This window comes from Camelus bactrianus, chromosome 8, assembly GCF_048773025.1.
Source record: "Camelus bactrianus isolate YW-2024 breed Bactrian camel chromosome 8, ASM4877302v1, whole genome shotgun sequence".
Lineage (NCBI taxonomy): Eukaryota > Metazoa > Chordata > Mammalia > Artiodactyla > Camelidae > Camelus > Camelus bactrianus.
In genome coordinates, this window is record NC_133546.1 from 12,648,366 (window position 1) to 12,663,570 (window position 15,205).

A 15,205-nucleotide genomic window follows, 5' to 3' on the forward strand; every position below is an offset into this window, starting at 1 on the left:
TTAAAATGTTTTCTTAGGACATTGCTGGTGAAAGAAAACACATTTTGGACCTAGATCCTGCTCCTGTGTCACTGCTTGGCAACTCCATGTTTCTTCCTTGTGTAGGCTCCTGGCTGATGGAGTTTTAGAGCTGGGAGCACTGCATTATCTGCGAGAGGAGAAATTGAACAGGATGGAGGCTGGACAGAGGGCAGGATGAGATGGCAGTTGCCAGAGTTGTCTGGTTAGAGAAGAAGAGGAGGCACGTTAGGAAGGCAGGCTCAGCGGGGAGAAAGGCAGAACCAAGCTTGGTTGGTTGGATAGAGAAAGCATATGAATCAGTGGGATATCATTCAAACTGGGAGACAAACAGACATCTGAGACACTTCAGAGAACATGTAACTGGCTGTCTCATGAGAGATGTGGCCCTTTCCCCACCTTTGCACTGCCCTCATTGCCTCCACACTTCTGAGTCAGTCCTCAGAAAAGTGCACAGTGCGAAACAGTGTTCATTTAGAAATAAACGGAGGAGGTAGCATCTCGTGGGGGTCAAGGGTTTGACTCTGGTGTCAGACATGAAAGCAAATGTTGCCTCCCTCTGTACTCAGTGTGTCTCACATGACACACAGCAAACACGAACTTTATTGTCCTCATGATTTGAAAGGCGCCCTTCTGGACACGTGGAAGTTGACAGTGTAGCTGATGTAGCCAGTGCTGTGGGGAGCAGCCCGGGTCCCGCTCTTCAGTTCTGGGGCCCTCATTCTCCCAAATACCCAGAGTGTTGCCCGCTGAAGACTCGTAGCTGGGCTCCTCCCTGGCATGTGTCCTCAGCCCAAGGGATTTGCCTCATCTGAGTTATGCCCCTCCCCGGGGCAGCCCATACCCGCTCAGTGGGTTCAAGGTCCTTGCCCCGTGCCTCAATTTGGAACATCTCCGAAGGACCACCCCAGCTAACTGCATCTCACACCATCACTCCTCTCTGCCCAATCCTGCTTCCCTCATCCCCGTAAAAGTGTTTATGAGAGCATATCCCCAAAACACCTCCTGCTGACAAAATTCCTTCCAGCATCTGTTTCCCTGCCAGCCTGACCTTGACAAATGATAATACCAAGGCAGATACAAATACAGAGATGTGGAAGGGAAATCATTTGCATGTGATTTCTATGTGAGCCAACTTCCATGAACATCTGGTTAGACTGTGTCTCCAGCTCTTTTGAGGGTACCAAAGCAGGGATGAGGGGGGCTGAGAAAGAGGAATGGAAGAGGCTGGAGGCCTGAAGGCAGGTCCTCACAGCTTGTGAAGGACCTTAGCTTAGCTCAGGAAGCTGGTGGAACGTCCATGACCTGCTTGGATGTGCTCTGTCTCTGGCTAAATAGTTGCTAATAAGATGCAGGGGGGAGGAGGGGTCAGAGGACTTAGTTTGGTTTTGGCACCTGCTTGCTGAGACATTTCTGAAACTGGTTGTTACATCTGTGCATTGAGGACAGTATCAGCACTTGGTAATTTCAGATAATATACATAAAAGTATTCTGGAGACCCCAGTGGGCGATTTGAACATGAAGGTAGAGTGAGGTGACTGACAGCTCAGACTCTGGAGGGAGACAAAGCCACACTCTGCCACTGAGTGTCTGTGTCACCTCAGGCAGGCTGATTAACCCTGACAGTGCCAGATGCCTTACACATAAAGTCAGGGAAGGATGGGGTATGATTTCCCCATGGGGTTGTTGCAGCGTTTTAATTAGACAATGTATAAAATGACTGCATGCAACATTATGCCTGCCACATGATCAGTTCTAAATAGATGATAGTTATTTTTATCATTGACAAAACACTTATGAATAATATATTATACAAATAAGCCTGAACATGAGTTTGGGCCGACACCCGGGAAATCCACCTGTGACACTCACCAGCTGCTGTCTCGTGTAGAAGCCCCTGCAACGGGCACGGTGGATCCTGGGGTCTTCCTTTATGATGAAGGTCAATGATGTCACCCCAGTCCTGCAGCAACAGAAAGTTACAGCGCCATCTGCTGTTGTGTGTGTGACTGAACACTGAATGCGGGTCTTTCGAGGGGCAAATTGAATATAATGTGGGAGTTGAATTTGTGATGGAAATTTCCAGTGTCATCTCCTCAAACTCTGTGCTTTGATCTTATTTTTCAGATTTACTCTTTTCAGCTCTTGTTTTTATCGTTTATCTCCATTTCAAATTTAGGAATTTCAGCGTTAAAATCGCAGCTCTCTTTATTTACGTCTTCTTAAGAGGACCTGCAGTATAAAATAGAAGATAAGTGAAATTGTGTCCAATTTTTTGTACCTGTATTTGGATATTGATAAAAATAATAGGAAAGGAAATTTAGATCTCAAAGTGAAAATAAAAAAAACCAAGAAACATTAGTAGTAATTGGAAATACAAAATTCCAAAGTATGGAATTGTAATCCTAAACCTGTTTAGAACAAAGAATAGTAATCTAAGTAATTTAATGAAACAAAAACCAAAAACAAGCAAACTTGGAAGGCACTAGCTGGGGAAAAGTCATTTTTATTTCGGAGAACTATATGTTTTTTAAACGCCTAGACTAAATATTGGATATAAAATATATGAACGTTAAGATGGACTACTCTCTCCTTTTCCCGCTACCCCAAATAAAACACTGTGTTTTGATTGATTGAAACACTGATACAATTTAATGTTAACCTGTTTGTCTGAAGATGATATTTCAGGACATTTTTCAATACTCGCTTTCCTTCTGCTGTGCTGGTGTTGCTAAGTGCTCACAACAGGAAAATATTTCAAAGTTGTGGTAGCTTTCTTGCAAAACCAGGAGATGTGCCATTTTTTGCAGTCGGGAGTTCATCCAGCGTTGGCTTGAAGCTTCTGTGCTAAGTGGAAGTAATACTTCATCAAGATCAGTTGTCCTCACTTCTTCATCATTTGCCTTTATATATAATTTACTAGGAAAGATCTTAGATATAGAAACCGCATTTTCCCATTGGTTCCCATTCCTTGGAAACTGTAGGGACTGGCTTTCATTTTTTCATTTCATTCATGTTGCCTTTCATCTCCTTAACTGTGGTCTTTTTAGCCACTCACACATCCCGTGCCACTGGGCTTGCTTCTTGCCACATGTATAGGACTTGAACTGGAGTGTAAGGGTCCTTCGACTCCTGTCCTCCCTTTTGGACTGTAAGGAATGACACCCATCCTGTCTGACTGCATCCCTGGTTGGTCAGAGATGGGTGTCATGACATTAATTAAACATATAAATCAAATAATCTGTGAATGGACAGAAATTGAGTCAGATTTCCTACAGTGCTGGCCATGGTTCTTTAACTTTCTAGCCTTCATTCCAGTTTCTAAATTTCTGGCACATTTCTGAACCCCACCATGCCTTGTTTCCTTACATCTGGGCTAATGGTACCGCCTCTGTCTGCTGGGCCAGGTTATTTGTGTCAATCAAAGGAGGCGAGAAAACGAGAACATGAAAACGAGAGTAAATTCAAGCGTTGTGAAAGTATAAGGTATTTTTGTTAATTCACCATGGAATTGTTTTCTTTTGCCTCATTTATACCCACAAATAAAGGAAGAAAAAGTGACAGGAAAAAAACTACCAAAGTTCTGCCTCGACTATTCAGATGTATTGTCTTTATTTCAAACGATAATGTATTGAAGGAAACCACCAGTATGAACTGTCGCAATGAACTCTTATGTTTTCTCTCTCATTGTAGTTATTGCTTATCTTCTTTTTATCATGATTATTACCCCTCTGTAGGGTACAGCTCTGTCACTGGGTTTCTGTATTGTACACACCATCCTTTATGCAGAAGTCTAAGCTTTGTTTTCAAATTCAGAACTATTTGAACTTTAGGAATGTAATATGGTGGGCATGCCGCAAATAATGTCTCCCCCCCAGTCAGGGACTGTCATCAGAGACGTTAACATTTCTGCAAAGAAAAGTCTGAATTTTAACATTAAGTGGAATAAAGAAAGATTGTCAACAGATTCTTCTCAATTTAAGTCAGTTTTTTTTTCTCACCAAATGATTTTACTAAAAATGTATGCAGTCGAGGTCTGTCTAATGGTTCAAGGCTGGTGTATCTATTACCATCCCTCTCCCGACCCCCCATACATGCCTAATTAAATCCATCGTGGTAAGAGTGCATTTCCTCCACCGTTGTCCCTACAGGCTAACCCATTGCCTGGGCTACTGCCTGGCACATTGATCTGTGTCCTTAGGAAACCAGCCGTACTTAATTGCCTCCCAGACAAATACATTCAAATTCTCTCAATATTTAATTTTTAAAAAATAATTTGCTGACTGGCACATGCTATATGCTTTTTTTTTCTGACAGTGATAAAATTAAAATGTTACAGTAAATGGTTCAGACTGTATTTTTAACTAACAATAACCAACTGAAGCTGAAAAAGCTGTCTTTTGTTTTCTACATTTCTTTAAAAATTTTTTTAAAGGTTTAGAATAGTTAAATAAACCAAACACAATATGAGGATATACACACCCTCTCCCCTCCCACCCACTCCCCATCACATAAGGTCACATTTTCCGGATTTGAATGACAGAGTATCTCAGACATCATAGGATATTTTATTCATCTTGGGAAAATCATGTAATTTCTATATAGTCTTTCAGAAAATATCCTAGACTTACTGCATTTTGCCACTTCTTAAATAGATATATCTCAGAGTAAAGGATTTTTGTCTAAATAAATATATAAACTGTGGGAATAATCCAATTTGATAATAACTTTTTTGGAGTTTATTGGGCAATAATAATTCACTTGAAACATATACAAATGTTTCAGGTGTTCATACCAGTTCCTCCCCATTGTCATACACAGATGCAAAGGGCACCGTTTAGGTCAGTGAGTCTCACCTGCGGTCATTTTCCCTTAGCTGAAATTTGACAGTGTCTGGAGGCATTTTTGATGGTCACAACTTTTTGGGCAAGGAGAGAGGTGTGCTACTGGCAGCTAATGGGTAGAGTCAAAGAATGCAAAACCTCCCAGAACACACAGAATCACCCTGCCCGGTCAGCAGTGTCGAGGTTGAGGAATTCCAGTTTAGGAACTGAGATAATTCTATTCTTCTCATCCCGGGTGCCTTCGATTTAAAGTCAGATGGTACTAAATTTTGCAAATGTAACTTTAATGAAACTGGGCTCTTTTCATCTAGTCACTGATTTTATATACAAAAGAAATACCACTCCAGTTCCAAAAATCTTAAGAGCAATATGTCTTTACTGACATTTGCTTGGAAAAAAAAAAAAAAACTGAAGCAGTGATTGGAGCACTCAATGCAGGCACATCCTTCACAAACCCTCTTTACTGCCCTTTCTCCCCAGTCTCACCCCTCCACTCGCTCCGCATCTCTCCATCTCTCCCCGTCTCCTTCCTGCCCCTCCCTTTGATCTGTGCTGAGGCTTGAGCAGAGTAACTTTGGATGCCCTTGTTCTTTGCCGCTTTTTCCTCCATTGCTCATCTGATCAGGACATCAAAGGCCCAGAAGGTGGACCCAGTCAAGCAAGCTAGAACCTTTCTATTATAGAATATGATGTGGAGGAGGAGAAGGAACTCTGTGTGTGCGTATGTGTGTGTGTGTGTGTGTGTGTGTATCTGTCACACAAGTAAATGCCTTTGTTTAGTTAGCCTTTGCTTTGTAACAAACCACTGCAAAACCTTGTGGCTTAGAACAATCATAATTCATTATTTCTCACGATCTGTGGGTGGGCTAGTTTGTTCATAGTTAAACGTGGATGTTTTCTAAGGACACGTGTGTGAGACAATGGGCCAGGAGTTGGTTGGGAGTGTCTGGGAGTTGGTTCTGGCTATTGGATAGGGCATCCCAGTTCTTCTCCCCAGGGACTGTCACCTTCCAAGATAGACTGCTTTCCTTGTGTGGTGATTTTAGGACAGGAATCCAAGACAGCTAAAACAGAAACTGCAAGACTTTTTAAGGCCTTGAATCAGACGATATAAAGTTATTTCTGCTGCATTATTGATCAAAGCAAATACAAGATCAAATTCAAGGAGAGAGGAAATCAATTCTACGCTTGATGGGAGGAAGGGCAAAGTCACATTGCAAAGGAGGATGCATACTGAGACTGGAAGATTTTGTGTCCATAATTTAAAATCTGTTCTTTGGTACTATAATTTCTATTCTTTCCACGTCAAAATACACTCATCCCCTCTCACGGCAGCAAGAGTCTCTTCCAATTATGCCATCAAGCTCCGAGTCCAGCATCATGTGCTCTGCATCTGGTCCAGATACAGATGAGGTTCCTTAGATGTGAGTCCTCTCAATCTCTAGGCTTGGGAAGTAAAAAGAGGAGTCATTGCTCCCCATACATCCATCATGCAACAATGAGACAGGGAAGGGCCACTGTGATAGATGCTCCTGTTCAGAGAAGGGGAGAGTGGAAAGGAGATGGCAGTCATGGTCTGAAGTCGTTCTGAAATCCAGCCAGGCACATGTGGCCCGTTCCTTTAATCCAAGGGCAAGGACATTCCCCGATGTTTTTGACAAGAAATGGCTCATGTTTGTGGCTGATTGTCTTCTTAGCTTCTTCTCAGCCGTATAAAGTTGTGGTTCCAAAGTATTCTCTTCTTTTTGAATTGTCCTGTCTCTTTAATGCAGACTGGTGGTGTTTTTGCTTACCAAATTGGTTGGTTGCCTAAAAATCTGCTTGGAGTTCATTCTGTGCCCTCCAGATCCAAAGTCTGAAATGAACTTTGGACCACATGTGAGGCTACCGTGGGCAGTGCCCTTAAGATTCTTAGAAGCTGGTTTGTCTGGTTGAGAAGGTCAACCAAGCACTGCCTTAAATCTTTCTGAGTTTTTAACAATGGATCTTACTGTCACATTCTTGATTTCTTGATTTCTTGTTATCCTGAAGCCATTTTTTACTTCGCAAATCTCTTTCCAGGAGAGACTGACAATGACAAATCATTATTTTTTCCAGTGCACCATATCAAAGCCTTTCTGTGTTTCCTCTAGATTTTGCTTGCCAACTATGTAGTTCCTTCTTTGGTTCATCTCTCTCTCTCTCTCTCTCCCAGTAGTTTACAATATGCAGCCAGAAGAAGCCAGCTGACACTTTTGGCTTTCTGCAGGGAGATCTCCCTAGCCAGCTGCAAGAGTTCAAGTTACTGCAGATGATGACAGAAGTTACAAAGCAGAAAATCCACGTAGCACTCCTTCTTATCCCTGCTAGCAGTTTCCTCGTGGTCCTTTCCTCCTAAGGCCCAGGCCACATGTTTTAGATTGCTAATAAAGCAGCACTAACTCCCAGTTTCAATTAGCCTTTGTTAAACCGCCACCAGAACTTAGTGGCCTAAAGCAATAATACATGTGGTTTCTCATGTTCCTGTGGGTGGGCTAGGTGTTTCCTCTGCTGGCTGTCCCTTGACTCATTTATTTGGCTGCGTCCAGCTGGAGGATCAGCAGGGCTGACAGGTCTGCTCACTCACAGGTCTGGCAACTGGTTCTGGCTGTCACCTGGGGTGCCTCAGTTCTCCTCCAAGTGACCTTCTTTCTCTGGGATGCTGTACCAGCTTCCCAGTGGGGTGGTCTCAGGGCAGAGCTCCAAGAGAGTCAAAACGGATCCTCAAGGCTCAGCCTCAGAAGTCATATAAAGTCACTCCAGCTACATTTATTGGTCAAAGCAAGTCTCAAGGCTCCACCCAGACTCAAGGGGTGGGGAAATTGACTCTACATCCCCTTAGGAGGAACAGCAAAATCACATTGCAACGGGCATGCTGACCAGAATGGGAGGAAATTGTGGACATATCTTGTAATCAGCCACAACCTGGTCCTGTAACTTTTTAAATTTATATGTTTAATTTAATTATAAGTTCTATGATCTTTATTTCATTATGTTGAAATGTACAGTATACCTTAGACCCTACACATGTATAGCAAAGTTAGTGGTGATTTTAGTAACTGTTGATCAACAATTGGGATTCTATAATTCTGATCGCAAAACAAATCATTTGATTCAGGTCATCTGATTGAGGCTGTTATTTAATTAATAATACTTACATTGTCACCTTAACTTTTGTTGTTGTTTTTTTCCTTTGTAGCCACACCACTGGATTGTGTCAAAAAGTTTAATCTACATATTTCTATTTCTAAATTTCTTTCTGACTTTTTTGATGTGACTCTATCTGCATCAAAAATGATGAAAAACATTTATTGGATACAATTAGGAGTGATATGATTTTAAATATTTGATTTGTTTTAAATTAGCATGTATATTCTCAGGAAATTAAAATCTGAAAGATTTTACTTAAGCCATTATTGTCATTCAAGCATCCAAAAAGTATAATGAGAATCTGCCAAAAAAAAAAAAGTTAATATAACCTATTGCAAGCAATGAATGTATCAATACATGTTACCCCAACGTTTTTGTCAGAGTTGGCAATTTCATACTGAACAACCATATCTATTTATTTAAACAGTCTTTCTTCTTGGTATTTCTGTATTAAAGATGACATTAAGGATGGATATGCCTAGAAATTCAGTATTTTGCTCTTTATGATTATTTATAACTGATAAAAATATACATCTTTATGTGCATACCCACATATGAAATGCTGTATCTCCTAGAAATAGATTCTTATAGACTAATTTGTTAAATATATTGACATATGCTAATTTCGGTTACTGTTAGCATTTTAAAAATACCATCTGCTAAGAGGATATTGGCATGTATTTTAATTTTTTTTTAATTTAGTGATGCTACTTAAAAGCTAGTGATGGTGATTCTGTGAACATAAATATTATATATGATAAACTCATCAGATATGGTGAAATGAAAATACAACCAACCTGTTTCTAGGCAGCAGATTTTTCATGACCGATTGCAAAGGCTCTAAATAACCTAGGCCACCTTTTACTGTGCACTCTGGGCTTCCAGGTACATGTGTAAGTCTCTTTGGACAAACCGCAGTTGTGCAAAATCAGCAAGTCTCTCTTACGCATCAGGAAGAAAACTGTTGACTATAGTCAGGTGTGACAGCTTCTCAATTGTCAAATTTAATCCCCCTCGCTACACTGTGCCTGATTTCTGCACGTGTCATGATCTTATCCTGAAATGGCAAAAATACTGAGGAAATATATAAACAAGGCAAAGAAATATAGAAATTGAATATCAGAGCAGGTTGTCTTTATTTTTCACTCATTTCTAGAGAGGGATGTTGCCCTGGAATCTGGGGACTATTTCTTATAACAGTGTTATCCAGGGTCACATACGTACAGTGGCTTCCTGCAGGGACGTCTTTCAAGGCCCAGCAGCCTCCAACTCCCGAGGGCTATAGGACCAACTGTATTTGAAATAGAACCAGTGATGGAAGCCTCATGGGTGGAGGACCTGGAGAGTTTCCATAGCTAGTTTTGTGGGGTTTTTTCCCCCCCCTCACAGTCTGGCCTTTAGAAAGGAATCCAGATTCAATTTATAGGAGAGGAGGGGTGTTTGAACTGTATCTGCCTGGTAACACTCACCTAGATCAAAACCCAGCCTTGAATCAGAGCCTGTTACAGGCTCCTATCAGTGGAGCACCCACCTCATCATCCGGCTTCTCAAGCCCCACCTCTCCTCTGTGCTGACGCTGCCATTTCATCTAGGTGTTTCATGGATGCATTTGCAATGGGCCTGAATTCTCATAACCTTCCCTCTTGAGCCGGCTGCATCTTCTGTCTTTCCTTTTTTGTTAGAGGCATCGTTGTTCAGTTGCCCAAAACAGAATCTAGAAAGCATCCTTAACTCCTGTCTCTCTACTTCCTTTTGCTTCTGCTTCTGATAGTTCCCTTCCAACCATCTCATGCATCTCATCCCTGTTGGCACTGCCCTAGAACAGAATTCATCACCTTCAACATGTGTTCTGATAGTGCGTTCTCCAACATCCCCCCTGCTCCCAGTATCTACTTCCTTCAATTAAACCTCTACCCTGTCATGAGAATATATGTTTCTGTGTCCCAGGTCTAATATGATCATGTCTTTGTCCTGTCCAAAGCCACGGATAGCTCCCCATTGTTCATAAGATGGAGACCAAACTTTTTGGCATGTTCTTCAAAGGTTTTAATAGACTGTTTCTTGCTTATTTTCCAGGCTTACCTCCAGTTCCTTCGTAACTTCTCTCTACTTTATAATCCAACCATAAAAGGTTTTCACTGTCACTTTACTATCTCATGCCATGCTCTGAAAAGACTGCCTCTTTTTCCTGACGAGTTCTCTGCCTGCAAATGTCCATTTATCTGTTGATGTTCAATTTAATGGCACCTCCCTTTTTTGGCTTCTCTGGCCTTCCAGCTGGTTTCTTTACTCTGTAGGAGAATCACTTGCTTCTGTGTTTATGTTCCCTAAACACTTTATATGTTCCTTCATCACAGGAGCTGACACACTGCTTTGAGCTATTGTTTATGTATCTGTCTCTTCCATCATATTGCCAGTTCCTCAGAGCAGGGTCAGTTTCCTCGTCAACAGGTTTATAAAGAAGTGTTATTGTTCATAATATTTTGCAGGATTTTTTTTTGATGCAATGTGGTAGACATTTGTTGCATGTTTAATATTACTTCCACAATTTAAACATTTGATGCTGTAGATGCCAAATTTAAATACCAAATCCTGGACTAAAGTATTCAGATTTTTACATCGAAAAAGAGGATTTGCTGACATGATGGCGTTTTAGGGATTTTTTTTTTCTTTTGGGAAAACAGTAAGTAAAATCAGAAAATACTTAGAATTCATCTGGCAGTGTCTGCAGATACAAAAAGTAAAATCCAGTAAAATCTGCTTTTGCAGCCATCATATAAAAGGAACCATGTAGAGAATTTGACATTTAGATATTTACAAAGAATGCTACAAAAACATATTTTGAGCTTTCCAAAAAAAAAAAAAATGTCTAAATAAAAACTTGGAGGTTTACCATCAGATGAAACCATATGGTAGCAGTATTATTCCACTAATGGTAGTAGTAGTAAAAATGTAACAATTTTAAAATTCAGAAGTAATACAGTATCAGCAGATTATGTACAAATGTATGACTCTATACACCAACATTATGCTAATTTATTTTAATATTTTAAAATATTAAATTAATATTGACATCTAGTGATATTTATAAAATAGTATGCCTCTGAAACTGAATTTAAAATTTGCATACACTTTAACTGCATCTATAGTCTATTTTAGACTTAGAATTGGATCTTATCTATTATAGATAAGGTTCTGAATTCCATCATATCTGGCTTGATTAGTTAAGGTCATTCTGCCCCTGTATAACTTTATTTATAGAACCTGAAGATTTTAAGGTCAAATTCAAATTTGACTTAACTATGAATGTATTGTTTGGATGTGATAAACATTTGATATGACTAATGTAGTAATTTCTGTGCTGTCCTAGGGTAGCAGCGTAGTGGTCTAGGAGCCAGACTCATGGAGTCTAAAACTTGGCACTGGCACTGGGTGGCCTTGGTAAAAATGCTCAACTTCTATGTGCCTTGGTTTTCTTATTTGTAAAATGGACACTATAATAGTTCCTGCTTATAGATTTGTTATAAGAATTAAATGAGTTGATAAATATTTATTACATATGATATATAATAATTACTTAAAATATAATGTGATCTAGAAATAGAGAGAGCGATCAGTGCCTGGTACATAAATATTGCCTATTATTATTTGGGTTTGTTTCTGGTATGTACTTGAAAGTTAAAAGTGCACGTTTAATGTGCATTAGAAATAATGAAATCCTTTAAATTTTGTGGATGTATACAAATTTTCTCCGAATTAAAATGCTTTATTTATTTTCTTTGTTCATTCATTCCACAGTACTTATTTGTCACAGTTGTAGGCACTAGAAACAAAGTTACGATCCTCATGGGGTTTATATTCTAGCAGGCATCCAGTGTTCCGAACTGAAGCCCAGGCGAGGTCAGCTCTAGAGAGGGAATCTGTATCGCTAGAGTTTATATTTAGACTTTTGCCAAAAGGTCTCTTTTAAGAAAGCTGAAATTATGTTTCTTTGAGCATCACCTTTTAAAGGGTGAAGAATTGAAATGATATGTTGTTCGTCTGTGATCCTCACAACATCTAGTTTAAAACAAAGAGTGATAGAATTAGAAAAGAATTTGCCCTTTCATTGAAAGGTGCTACAGTGGTCCCTCTCTCTGGCCTTCATCTCTTTAAATCTCCAGTTAAAGCCTTCTTGAATCCTACCTCTTTTTCTTCATGTGTCAGTTTTCTCTTGTTTCATAACAAATCACCAAACTTAGCAGTTTAAAACAGTGTTCACTGATCTCCATATTTTTGTGGGTCAGGAGTCCGTGTACAGCTCCCTGTGTCCTCTGCTCAGGGTCTCACAAGTCCGCAATCAAGGTGTCAGCTGGGCTGCATTCTCAGTCAGGGGCTGAATGAGGGAAGAATCCACTGTCTACTCATCCAGTTTGTTTCCCTGTTAATTAGTTATGTTGAGCATCTTTTCACGTACCTCTTGGCCATCTGTATGTCTTTGGAAAAATGTCTATTCAGATCCTCTGTTCATTTTCAAATTAGGTTGTTGTTGTTTTGAATCATAGAAGTTCTTTGTATGTTTCGGGTATTAACTTCTTATTAGATACATCTTTTGCAAATGGCTTCTTCCATTCAGTATGCAGTCCTTTTGTTTTGTTCATAGTTTCCTTCACTGTGCAAAAGCCTTTTAGTTTGGTGAAGTCCCATTTGTTTACTTTTGTTTTTGCTTCCCTTGCCTGAGGATGCAAATTAAAAGAAAAAAAAATTACCAAGACCAATGTCAAAGAGTGTGCTGTCTATGTTGTCTTCTAAACAGTTACCTTTAGATGTGTCAGGGTGGAGACTGCAGCCCTTTGCATGAAACATAAAACTTGGCATTTAATTGGTCTCAGTGAATTTTTTAAAAAAATAGTTTTATTTAGGTTTAATTATTCAGCGAACTTTTAATAAGTGAATGAAGATAAACATAGGGCTAACAGATGACAAATTTTAAAGCCTTTGCTGATAATTTTAAAGGAAATAATCAAATTGCTTAATATATTTGGAGCTTTACTTTCTCTTCTTTCAAGACAAAAATTGATAAAATGAATTAAAAGATAAAACACTATAATAATCACTTCTGAAGTTGTATAACTATGAATTTTTTTTCTTTCGTGATACAGCTTCATGACTTGTTATCTTACCAGATTTTTTTTTCTTCTAGATGAGCAAGAGATAGTACAGAAACGTACTTTTACAAAATGGATCAACTCTCATCTGGCCAAGGTAAAGGAAACTACCCAAGTTCTCTGTTTACTGAGCTTGAGCCAATAAATCATTAAATGTACAGTATAAAGGAAATGCTACTGTGGCAACTGTCACTATTACTGGTCAATGACATTTGAAGTTCTATTAGTTTAATTGCCACCTACGTGTGGGCATTTGCTAACATTGCTTCTGGGAAGAAATCAGCAGATAACGAGAGTTAAGGGCTGTTACTTCGTGTTGATTCCATAAATCTTGATGAAATATTTCACCCAGTTGTTTATTCTGTACTGACGTGTGGGTCATATCAAAAGGAGAATCTGGGCTGGATTTTTGTTTGTTTGTTTCTATTTGGAACAGGGGAAAAAGCAATGAGGAGTCGTCCCTGAGCAAAGAATTGTATCTGAGGAGACTGTGACCGTGTCTGGGCTCCCCTCTCAGGGTGCTTTTATGGAACAGTAAGCGTGGTGGCAGGACACGACAAAGACCAGTTATTCTGAGATGATCCACACTGACATTAGGCTGTGTTAGGTGACTGTGTATCCTAATCCATGTGTATTGACTCATGACTATGTATTGCAATGACTTTAACCATGAATACTGACATAAAACTCATTCCCATATAGCTACGTTACGATAAAAATAATCTCTCATAATGCTGATGCAAAAAATCTGTCAACCAAAAAGCATTGCATTTGTAAAAATAAACACAGATTCTGGGACAGTTGTCTGCATTCAGTTCAAGGACCTTTGCTGAGACCACTGTCTGTCGTGTGCAGGGCGGAATCCTACAAGCAGATTTTGAGCAGTGACTTCCCCAAAGCCTTTTTTATAGTTCGGGAGCAACCAAAGCATGGCAACTTATTTCAGCCCCATTGTACAAACTGACTGATTGCTGTGTGTCTACAGTAGGCTTTGGAGACAGGAAAAAAGTTAGTAAGATGCTCTCCCAGGCCTTAGGAAGCTTACAGAGCAGCACAAGACAGAAGACTAGAATAATGTGTCTAGATACAGGATAAAATGGGATTATCGTCCTCATGATCTGTCTCTGAAAGCCAGTTGATCAGATGGGGATTCTCTGGCCCAGCGGCTGCGCCCGAATTTGCCCTGTGAAGTGAAAAGGCACTGCATGCCCGTGGGGCTCCTTTTCTCAGGCTTTGGCCAGGGCCAGCTGGCGCTACTTACACTGCAGACTTACCATCATTTAGGGAAGGTTCTTTTTTTCCAAAATCAAAATAGAGTTACTGTTTTTTCATATTGTAAAAAGGTTCCATGCTAATTATACATCATTTTGATAAGTCTCTTAGAAAGTGTAATGAAAGTAAAGAACACCTGAAGTCCCACAATCCTGATGTAACCGTCACAGGCATGTTGGGTGCCATTTCTGTACACGGAGACACACACAACCTCACATACATGGTTATGGAAGATGCTATTTCATACGCCTCTGTTCCTCTCAGCACATCTTCCCATGTCAGTAGGTACAGAGCCACATAATCATTTTAATGGCTGCATATTTTCTTATTATAAATAAATAAGATTATTTATAAATTGTAAATCATAAATTAGCTAGTTGTCAATCAGTGGTCATTTAGGTGGTTTCTGGTTAGTTAATACCACAGTGCAAGTCCTTGAGTGTGTATATTTGTACACGGGTGTGGTTTTTCTTCTTAGGATAAATTTCTAGAAGTGGGTGGATAGTCCACAGGTACATAGGTTTATAAGTTTAATATAAACCAAGAGCTTATGAGAATACCCATTTCCTCACACTATTAATACTCTTTCAAGTTAACAGTGTTTTCCAATCTGGTTGCTGAAAATAGTTTATAATTAATTTTTTTCATATTAATTTTTTTAATGAGGTTGAATATCTTTGTGGAGATTTTTAAAGCAGAATGCTTGGGATACATTTATCTCCATACTGAATTTAACATTTATCTCCAATTCTGAAA

The 15,205-nt window shown here is 39.6% G+C and overlaps 1 protein-coding gene across 3 annotated transcripts in view; it reads left to right on the forward strand.

Annotated features, from left to right (window-relative positions):
* Positions 1-15,205, forward strand: part of SYNE1 (spectrin repeat containing nuclear envelope protein 1) — a 427,410-nt gene that overhangs the window by 61,489 nt on the left and 350,716 nt on the right. For all 3 annotated transcript variants that reach the window (XM_074368141.1, XM_074368140.1, XM_074368142.1), the window contains exon 3: positions 13,213-13,274. In XM_074368141.1, the coding sequence (XP_074224242.1) occupies positions 13,213-13,274 (62 nt within the window). The remainder of the gene's footprint in view (positions 1-13,212; positions 13,275-15,205) is intronic.